This window comes from Pantherophis guttatus, chromosome 12, assembly GCF_059756535.1.
Source record: "Pantherophis guttatus breed Tessera chromosome 12, ASM5975653v1, whole genome shotgun sequence".
Lineage (NCBI taxonomy): Eukaryota > Metazoa > Chordata > Lepidosauria > Squamata > Colubridae > Pantherophis > Pantherophis guttatus.
The window spans coordinates 4,608,647-4,619,609 of record NC_142074.1 but is presented as its reverse complement, the minus strand read 5'-3'; the positions used below and the strand labels follow the sequence as shown (position 1 = coordinate 4,619,609).

At 43.3% G+C, this 10,963-nt stretch overlaps 1 protein-coding gene across 1 annotated transcript in view; it reads left to right on the top strand.

Moving 5' to 3' along the window:
* Nucleotides 1–4,813: 4,813 nt before the first annotated feature.
* The window catches only part of LOC117675998 (ubiquitin carboxyl-terminal hydrolase 12-like), a 45,171-nt gene continuing 39,021 nt past the window's right edge, over nt 4,814–10,963 (top strand). The window contains exon 1 of the mRNA XM_034435104.3: nt 4,814–5,122. Coding sequence (XP_034290995.1) covers nt 5,075–5,122 — 48 coding nt within the window. The 5' untranslated portion in view covers nt 4,814–5,074. The remainder of the gene's footprint in view (nt 5,123–10,963) is intronic.

Sequence of the window (10,963 nt, the reverse complement as noted above, 5' to 3'; positions counted from 1 at the left end):
AGAGGTCAAGTGGGGGCTCTTTTTTTTTTTTTATTTGATTTATATGCCACCCTTCTCCGGAGACTCAGGGCGGCTTACAATGCGTTAAGCAATAGCCTTCATACTTTTGTATATTTATACAAAGTCAGCTTATTGCCCCCACAAACTGGGTCCTCAATTTACCTACCTTAGAAAGGATGGAAGGCTGAGTCAACCTTGAGCCTGGTGAGATTCGAACTTGCAGTAATTGCAGGCAGCTGGTGTTAAATTGCAGTGCCTTGTCTGCAGAGCTATCCAGGCTCTTGGAACAGGAGGCAAGAAAAAATAATAAAAGGGGGCTTCAGTAGGGTCTGGCACTATTGAAGGCATTGAGGAATCTGGTAAGGAAATCTCTCTGAAACAATGACCCAGCGGATCACAAGTTGTCTAGTACAGGGGTCTCCAACCTTGGCAACTTTAAGCCTGGCGGACTTCAACTCCCAGAATTCCCCAAAGCCAGCTTTGGGGAATTCTGGGAGTTGAAGTCCTCCAGGCTTAAAGTTGCCAAGGTTGGAGACCCCTGGTCTAATATACAGTCCTCGACTTATAAGTTCATTTAGTGACAATTTGAAGTTACAACGGCACTGAAAAAAGTGACTTATGACCATTTTTCACTTACAATCGTTGCAGCATCCCAGTCACGCGGTCGAAATTCATCCGCTTGCCAACTGACTCATATTTATGACGGCTGCATGTGATCCCCTTTTGCAACCTTCTGACAAGCAAAGTCAATGGGGAATTCACTTAACAACCATGTTACTAACTTAACAGCTGCAAGGATTTATTTAACAATCATGGCAAGAAAAATGGGGCAAAACTCATTGTCTCACTGAGCAACAGAAATTTTGGGCTCAATAAGTTAATTATAAATTGAGGATTACCTGTATTACCTCATTTTAAAAGACTGAAAATTGCTATGAATATTATTTATTAAATGTATATGTTGCCCATCTTGTGATTCGAGGCGCCTCTGGGTGGCTTACAGCTTAAATATCAAGAGCAATGGAGAACAGAATATAAATGAGGGCTCTGAAAGGAAAATGATTCTGTTGCTGGAATTCTTTCAGTCCCATTACTTTCACCTCACTAAATTTTGTTAATGAGAATTTCCTGAAAATCATGCTCGGAAAGGAACCACTTTCAATTTAAGGCAGCTGCTAAAAAACCCAGCCGCATGGGACAAAATGTGTATTGTGAGGAGACAACACAAAATACTGTGAGTTAGGTACTTGTGTCTGACATCACAATGCAAATGTGAAAGCCTAGAGTTTGCATTGTTGTACGATGATACACATGTTGTCTCTTTCACACCATTGTGATTTCTACCACCTGCCTATTCTATTTCTGTGCTCAACCCTCAAGGAGCTCTTCAAATAAACACAACAACAAAAGTGAGTGCGTTGCACAGAGCAGGCTACAATTCCATGTTTGTTGACTGATTTAATCCATTTCTATGGTTGCCTTCTTGCAGTTAACCTCAGTTTAAAAATGATTCCAAACATCGTCTCTGCACAATTAACTTCTGAAATAACAGAAACAAACACATCTGAGGGCAAACACAGTCATTGTCAATCCTTATACAACAAACTCATCTCCCACCTTTGTCCAAGGTAAAGCCAAGGCTTTAAAACCTTAAGGAAGGGGTAACAAGATTTTAATTAATTTCCTAATTAAAATGTAAAGAGTAAAGTTTCAAATATTGTTTGGAATAATGAATCTGGAGCATACGCACTGAGACAGTAATCTTGCTCTAGTGGTTAAACACCAGGCTAGAAATCAGGAGGCTCTGAATTCTAGTCCTGCCTTAGACATGAAGCTGGTTGGGGTGCTTTGGGCCAATCACCAGGAGACAGTGAGTCAATAAGACGTAAGTCAAGGACTACCTGCAAATCTAATACATAAATCTACCTCTGAAGATACTGTAGGAGGAGCAAGAGCACTAGATTTATATACCGCTTCACAGTGCTTTACAGCCCCTCTCTAAGCAGTTTTACAGAGTCAGCCTCTTACCCCCCAACAATCTGGGTCCTCATTTTACCCTCGGGAGGATGGCAGGCTGAATCAACCTTGAGACTGGTGAGATGGACTTTGGGAAAGATTTGAAGTGGGAACTCTCTGGAGAGGAACATCCAAGTGTCTTGGAGATAGCAAAGGAACAAAAATCAGCTTCAAAGTGAACAGGTGGCCCAAGCAGATTATACAGAATTTACACACCCCAATCTTTCCCCTTCACAAGAGATTGTTGACACAATCTGAAGAAAGAGTTTGAAGAAGGCCAGGGAGATAAGACTTGCTAGTCTTAGATTTCCTTACAAGAGAGTGTTTCTTCAGAGGAAGGAGAGAGTCCAGGGACCCTTATCTTGTTTGCTTACATGTTGCAAGGCCACCTGGAGGAGACTTTCTGGATTTATCTCACCTTTCCCTTTGACAGCCAGGTGCTAATCTCTCATAAATATCCCCAGAGAGAAAAGGGACTGGCAACCATCTCTAGAGATCTCAAATTAAGAGAGTGTTTCTCAAATTAAGTCAGTGTTTCTCAACCATGGGACTTTCTAAGACGTGTGGACTTCAAGTTCCAAAATTCTCAGCAATGGCTATGCTGGCTGTGGAATTCTGGGAGTTGAAGTCCATATACCTGGAAAACACTGATTTAGATAAATACACATCAGTTTGTTCAACCAATCATAATGTCCTGGCTCATATCTAATTCTAAACCATAAACCATTATACAAACCTTGACCCTCTTCTGAGAGCAACTTTTCCAACTCACAGATTTGATTAAATAGCTTTGAGAGAGATGGGCACTATAGAAACATGAGATATAAACAAACAAACGAATGAATGAATATGCCGCTCGCTTCAAGATGGAGGATTTAAATTGGGAGGAGGCAGAAAGAGAGAGGATGGGAAACTGGGTCGTGAGTGAGGCTGATACATGGTATCTTTTGACTCTAGAAACTTTTTAGATGGGTGAACTCCAATTCCCAGAATTCTCTAGCCAGCATGCTTGAGAAACCCAAACAAAGGAAGCTGGGTCTTGAAATAAAGAGAGGGATTATGAAATGGACTGGAATGAATTCTCCTGAGACTTAAGTTGTGAAATTCATGAGAAAAAAAGATAATGGTGAAGAGAGGAAAGGAAACTTACACTTATAGACTGCTTCACAGTAGTTGACAGTCCTTTCTAAGCTGTTTACAAAGTTAGCATCTTGCCCCCAACAATCTGGGTCCTCATTTTATCAACCTCAGAAGAATGGAAGGCTGAATCAGCTTTGAGCTGGTGAGAATCGAACTGCCAAACTGCTGGCAATCAGCAGAAGTAGCCTGCAGTACTGCATTCCAACCACTGTGCCACCACTATAGCCCTGATCCCAAAGGACATAACAGAATAGCAGAGTTGGAAGGAACCTTGGAGGTCTTCTAGTCCAACCCCGTATTCAGGTACTACAGTACTCAGGTACTAACGATACTGCAAACGCTATTTAAATATAGGAAGGAGGAAGTTCATTCAACTCTATCATATTCATAGTCAAAAGAGTAGACTAAGCTTCTAGAACAGGGATGTCCAACTTTGGCAACTTGCCTGAGGAATTCTGGGAAATGAAATCCACAAGTTTTAAAAGTTGCCAAGGTTGGACACACACCCTAAACTAGACTCTTCAGCTCCAGGGCTGAATCTTACTTTGAAGTGCTCAGCACCCCCTGAGCACCAGTTGTAGCTGGAACGCTTCCTCCGAAGTATTCACTGGCCCAGATAAAACCTGCTCCAAGGTTCATCCCTCCCAGGTTACTGGAGCACCGTGGCTCAACCTTGGCAATTTTAATGATATTGAAATAGCATCCTGGCCAGGGAATTCTGGGTGTTGCAGTCCACCCGTCTTGAAGCCTGCTGGCCAGGGAGTTATGGAAACCGAAGTCTATACATCTGGAACTTGCCAAGGTTGAGAACATCGCATTGCCCATTGCAGGATGTTGAGGAAGCATCGGGTTTGCTGGAACCTACAGAATGCCGGTAACCCCCAATTTATAACCTTTCGTTTGGTGACTTTGAATTTTCAACTGCACTGAAAAAAGGGGCTTATGACCATTTTTCACACTTACGGCCATTGCAGCATCCCCATGGTCACGTGATCAGAATCCAGCCGCTTGTATTTGTGATGCTTATGGTATCCTGAAGATCACGGGATCCCCTTTTGCAACCTTCTGACCAGCAGAGTCAACAGGGAGGCCAGAATCACTTTTTAACAACCCGGTTACTAACTTAACAGCAGCAGTGATTCGCTTAACAACTGTGACAAGAAAGGTCGTAAAAGGGGGCAAAATTTACTTAACAATTGACTTGCCTCATTTACTAACGGAAATTTTGGGCTCCGTTGTGGTCGTAAATTGAGGACTACCTGTAGTTTAGTTTAGTTTTATTAAATTTGTATACCGCCCTACTCCCAAAAGACTCAGGGCGGTGAACAGGCACAAGATAAAATACAGAAATACAAAAGTTAAAAACAATTTAAAACCAAATTAAATAATATTGGCCCACGACAATTAAAATCCCAATAAATTTAAAACAAATTAAAATTTCAATTTAAAATGTAAAATTTAAAAGAATTTAAAAGAAAGGGGAGAAAAATTAGTCCCTGTAGGGGTGACAGAGGGATTTCCCCAAAACCGGCTGGGCGGGAAAGTCCTTCCCAGCCCCCCCTCCCAGGATTCCCCCCCCCCCGACCTTTTGCGATCTCCCCCTCCCCGCTTTTCCGCCCAGTTTGGCCTCGCGCCGGACGAGCCCAGAAAGGGGCGGAGCCTCGTGGCGTTCGAAAGGGGCGGTGCCGGCGGCGGCGGAACGGAGGATGGGCGGAACTTTCCTTCCGAGGCTGCGCGGTCAGGTCGGAGCCGAGTGCGAGTGACGCGCCCCGCCGCCGCCGCCGCCTCCTCCGCCTCCACCCGGAGGGCTTTCTCGGTGGCGCCACCTGCGGCGGCCGCGGCGGCTCCGGCGGCGGCGCTCCCTCGGGCGGCGGGCGGCCAACATGGCGGCGACGGCGGGTTGCAGGTCGCCGCGCGGATGGCAACACTGATGACCGTCCGGAGACTCGCCTCCATCTGTACCATGGTGAGGGGAGGGGGACGCCCCGCAGCATTAGATTCCCCCCACCCCGCCACTCCGCGGGGCTTCCCTTTTGGGGCGGGGGAGGGACGGAAATGGGGAGGGGTCTGGCTCTGCGAGGAGGGGGTAGGCGCGGGGGTGGGGCCCGGCAGGAACCCTCTCCCCGGGGCGGCTCTGGGGGCAGCTCTCTGAGCACGTGCAGAGTACTTTCTCCCGCTGCAGAGAGGGGGGGGAGGCTGGAGGGGGCGAGGAAAAGCCGCCCCTTTAAGGGACCCCAAAGAAGCCTTTGAGGAACGGGGCTGAATTTGGGGGGCGGGTCTCTTTTCTCCTCTGGGCGCCTCGCCTATTTTTATATGTGGATTAAAAGTAGACAGAGCCTTGGTAGTACAGTGGTCTAAAGCACCCTGTTATTAAGACCAGCTGCCTGCAATTACTGCAGGTTCGAATCTCACCAGGCTCAAGGTTGACTCAGCCTTCCATCCTTTCTAAGGTAGGTGAAATGAAGACCCAGATTGTGGGGGCAATAAGCTGACTTTGTATAAATATACAAAAGTATATTTTGTATAAAGAGCCTGTAGTACAGTGGACTAAAGCACTGTTATTAACAACTGCTTGCAATTACTGCAAGTTCAAATCTCCCCAGGCTCAAGGTTGACTCAGCCTTCCATCCCTTTCTAAGGTAGGTAAATTGAGGACCCAGTTTGTGGGGGCAATAAGCTGACTTTGTATAAATATACAAAAGGATGAAGGCTATTGCTGAGTACATTGTAAGCCGCCCTGAGTCTCCGGAGAAGGGCGGCATATAAATCAAATTAAAAAAAGAACAAAAAAAAAACACACCTCATATCGGCCCCGTCCCCCCGGATGGTGACCCTGCGCAGTGCCTGGGATTCAGAAGACAAAGCCCATCATCCACATCCTCCGTCCACGCGGGAGAAGCAGCAGCTCAGGAGAAGCCCCGGCTGCTCCCTCGATGCGGGCAGGATTTCTCTTTTTCAGAGAAGGAAGGACTCCAAAACATCCTTCCAGTTTGGAGCCACCTCTGGACCATGCCTCTCACGGCCCTGTTAACTGGCCCATTCATCGCTTTTTATGAGAGCATATTTATGATACGTGTTCTTTAGACCGCATACTCCGTTGTTTTTCTGTTTTATATAGCGAGAGATGTATGTGACAGTTTTATTTTAATGCATCTGGCCTTATTGGTGATTTGATTCTGACATAACATGCAGTTTGAAAACAGTAAAAAAAAGCTGTCATAACAAAATAAGGGAAGAGTGCATTCTAAGTTGGCACACAATGCAAAAAGGGTTCTCCATTCCTTGATAAGGTTTTATTTCATTTTTATTCTACTTTTTTAGTTTATAAATAATGCAAGGCAGCAATCGTACCTAATACACTTCCTCCTCCTCTTATTTTCCCCATAACAACCCTGGGTTGGGCTGAGAGAAAGAAGATGATTTGTCTTTTTCCTCAGCTTTCTTGTTCCTCTTTGGTCCTTTCTGCTTCATTTACTTTAGTTATTTTTCTCCTCAATATGTTTGTCACAGAAAACCCATCCTGGGGTAGAAATGGCTTGAAATGTGTGAATGCATCATGAGGTGCACAGATGAGTCATGTATGTGCTGTGTGCTACAACATGTAGCCTGTTGGGAAACCAGGGTAGATTCCATGAGTTTGGTTCATTAAAGCGAGTAGGATCATATTCCCATATTTTAAATGTAATTTTATGTCACATTTTCTGCATAGAGGTGGAACAAATAGGTGAAATGAGAAGCAATACAGGTAGTCCTTGACTTACGACAACAATTGAACCCAAAATGACACATTTGTTAAGTGAGTTTTGTCTCATTTTCTGACTTTTCTTGCCACAGTTGTTAAGTGAATCACTGCAGTTGATAAGTTAGTATAACGCAGTTGTTAAGTGAATCTGGCTTCCCCATTGTCATTGGTTGTCAGGAGGTTGCAATGATCACATGACTTGGGACAGAGCAACGATCATAAGTATGAATCAGTTGCCAAACATCTGACTTTTGATCGAATGATCATGGGGATGCTACAAAGGTCATAAATGTGAAAAATGATCATAAGTCACTTTTTTCAGTGCTGCTATAACTTTGAACAGTCATTAAATGAACTGTTGTAAATTGAGGGTTACCTGTATTTAACAATATGGAGAGATTAAAATGTCTAGAAATAGTAATATATTAAATGTATATGCCACCTAACTCTCAGTAACTCTGGGCAGTTGATTATATGTTGAAGCCTTGAGAAGATTGAGCCTTGAGTCTTCGGAGAAAGGCGGTATACAAGTTGAACAAACAAACAAACAAACAAATAAATAAATAAGATGTTTTGGCCCCCTTTGATGCCAATTCATTTTTATTGAGTCAGAAAGTTGAGTTAGATGCTCTTATATAGTGGTGTATCCTTAAAGTAGCACAAAGGTGTGTTGCAGTGCACGTTCTTTCCAGCCAGCAAACATAAGATTTCTCCCTCTCGGTTCCTGAGAGAGAAAATAATTGATTGTCGAGACCAGAAAGGAAGGAAGGCTCCTGCAAATGAGGAGGTCCTTCCCTCCTGCAGCTCTTGCAAGCAATTCAATCTCTCCTGAAGTAATTTGTGCTGCAGGATTGATGCTTGTACAGCATTTCATTCCAGCAAAGACTATCTGGAATTCTCGTTGCCTTCTATTGGGGAAGGTCTCTTGACATTTTGTATATTTCATCTTTTAGTTCCCTTCCATTATGAAACTCAAGTGTCATGGGATAGTTTTGGCTTGAATGAAGGAATGCTGTTGAAACTTCATCCAGATGAGAACTGTGCATTGTGGGTGAGAATAATCTGTTAATCTGATTGGAAATGCACAACTGAAGTGATTTGCATTCTCCTTGAATGCCTCTGTTGTTGATCTGCATCTCCCAGCACTACAGCTGCTGGAAGCTGTGTTCAAAAATACCTGGAGGGAATGTGTTGCATAACCATGCCCTTAAGACCCAGGGATGGTGTTGAGATGCTGTCATGGAGGTGGCAATTTTGTCAGTGGTTGGGTGTATCATTTAACACTGTTGGCTTGTTTACCAACTGTGATCTAAAGAAAACTGATTTTGCCTCCATTAAACAGGATCAGATCACCATACATGCTTTATTGGGGCTGATGTTGCTGATGGCTTGGAAACGATATCTATAGCTCAAACACTTGTAGGAGCTAGACGTTTGGACGTCTTCTCAGGCATGTTTTGTTGGCTCCTTATTTATTTCCAGTTTGTGAAGTGCCGGTTTTCGTGCTGAAGGCATTAAAGACTGCCATGTGATTGCAGGTTTGCCTTCATAATCCAAGCCTACTAATGGTCGAAGATCAGTCTTTGAGTGTTTGTGGAGATTCTCAGTCATCTAGGTCATGGTTGTCCCAAAGGTGAATTTTCAAAAGGCAACTGGACTTTCTTTGTTTTTCCTTGAAGACGTTTCACTTCTCATCCAAGTAGCTTCTTCAGTTTTGAACTGAAGAAGGGGATCAGTTTCTAACTTTCTACTGTCTGGCCCACCAGACACAGAGCCTTCTTATCAGTGTCCCCAAATCTTTTGAATTGTCTCCCCCATAACAAAGTTTCCAATTTGTCTTTCCTAGCTTTTCTTCTAGCTTGTAGTTGGCTAATTACACTATAGCAGGGTTTCCCAGCCTTAACCATTTTAAAATGTATGGACGTCCACCCCAAAATACTTGAGCAAGCAATGTTGTGACTGGGGCATTCTGGGCATTGAAGTCCAAGTATCTTTAAATGGCCATAGTTGAGAAACACTATGCTATATTAAACATTTAAATAAGATGTTTGTTGCAGTTGTCTTTCTTGTTCTGCTGATCACTTAGGTCATGGGTGTCAAACTCGCCGCATCACGTGACATTTTGTTTTTCCCATTCGCGGAGCTGGGGTGGGCGTGGCCTGCGTGTGACCTATCTGGCCCAAGGGCCGCCAGTTTGACACCCGTGACTTTAATTTTGTGGTTTGATTTTTATTTTTAAAGAATGCTCTGTTTTTAAGGGGTTTTGCTCTGAAAGATAAGTTAAAAATGATAACATAATAATAATAATAATAATAATAATAATAATAATAATAATAATAATAATAATAATAAATATCCAGGTGTTTCCCATCCTATCTTCTCCTTGGATGCTTAATATCAATGGGACATTTGGCTCATATATTTGGAATCCATATCCTGTCTATTTCTTTTCCCCTAGGCAAATTCTGAAGACAAAGACTATATTTCTCTTTAAAACTCTTTCTGAGATAAATTAATCAAGTCCAATCAGTTTATCTTCTTTCTGTCTCCCTGAATCTCAAGGAGTTTACCTCTTCCCCTTGTCCAAGAAAGCCACCTGCATTATGTTCATCCCCAGAGATAGTTCCAGTTTCTCGTGCCAAACCACACCTCGCTCTGCAGAGGTACATGGTGTTTACATGGCCATTTAGCCATTAAAAGAGCCTTGGAGAGTGTTTCTCAATCTTGGCAATTTTAAGATAGGTGGACTTGGCTGCCTGGGGAATTCTGGGAGTTGAAGTCCAGCTATCCTACAGTTGCCGAAGTTGAGAAACACTATTCTTGGATAAAGACATTCTCAATGGGGAAAAAGGCAAGCCCTTGACCTTTCCACAGCAGCCTCTTTCTCCATCAGTTGCATTTGTTCACCTCATTATGTTTGTTTCTAATGCATTAATGTGAATAAGGCACTTACAGCAGTTTTGGTCCATGGGGAAAAATAAATAGTCCATAAGTGGATAAAATCTCTGTGGAGGCCACCAAAATGACATTGAAGCATGTGACTTCTTCTCAGTCCCCGGAACCTTCTGTCAGGCAAAGTGTTATTTAAAAGGGGGGGGGGAGACAGGACGAGGCAGAAGGGAAAAAAAGCTGTGCACAGGTAGTCTTCAACTTATGACCAGTCATTTAGCCACTATTTGAATTTATAACTGACCTATCTGGGTAGTACAGGTAGTCCTTTACTTACAACAGTTTGTTTAGTGACTGTTCAAAGTTACAACGGCACGGAAAAATGTGACTTATGACCATTTTTCTCACTTATGATCTTTGTAGCATCCCCATGATCATGTGATTATAATGCAGATGCTTGGCAACTGGTTCCTACTTATGACCACTGCTGTGTCCCAAGATCATGTGATCAGCTTTTGCGACCTTCTGACAAGCAAAATCCATGGGGAAGCCAGATTCACTTAAGAACTGTGTTAGTAGGTTGTTAACTGCAGTGATTCAGTTAACAACTGTGGCAAGAAAGGTAACAAAATGGGGCAAAACTCACTTAACAAATATCTCACTTAGCAACATAAAAATTTTGGGCTCAATTGTGGTTGTAAGTCGAGGATTACTTGTACTTATGATCTGGACTCAGGGTTCTGACTGTCAGGCATACACACACACACACACACACCCCATGATCACTTGACTGCACTTCAGTAATCAGGCCACATTTATGGCTGTTTGCAGTATCCCAAAGTCACATGACCTCGATTTGTGACAGTTTTGTCAAAAGCCAATATTTACTGTACTTCCAGTTATTGGCCAAACTAGCCCATCGCAAAACATGGGCTGGCTTGCTTGTGGCGTTTTCTTAACTACCACCATAAAAAGATCATAAAATCAGGTCAGTAACATGACTGACCTGCATCATGTGATGGGTAGGCTCCATTACTGTCACAATTCGAGGACTTCCTGTACTTTGTTCCTAAATTCCAGCTGAATATTAGATGCAGCCTTTTTAAAAATAGGAGCAGTTCAACAGCAGAACCTCAGACCAGGAGACGAGGTAGGTTCTCTTCGCTGGAAGTGAAT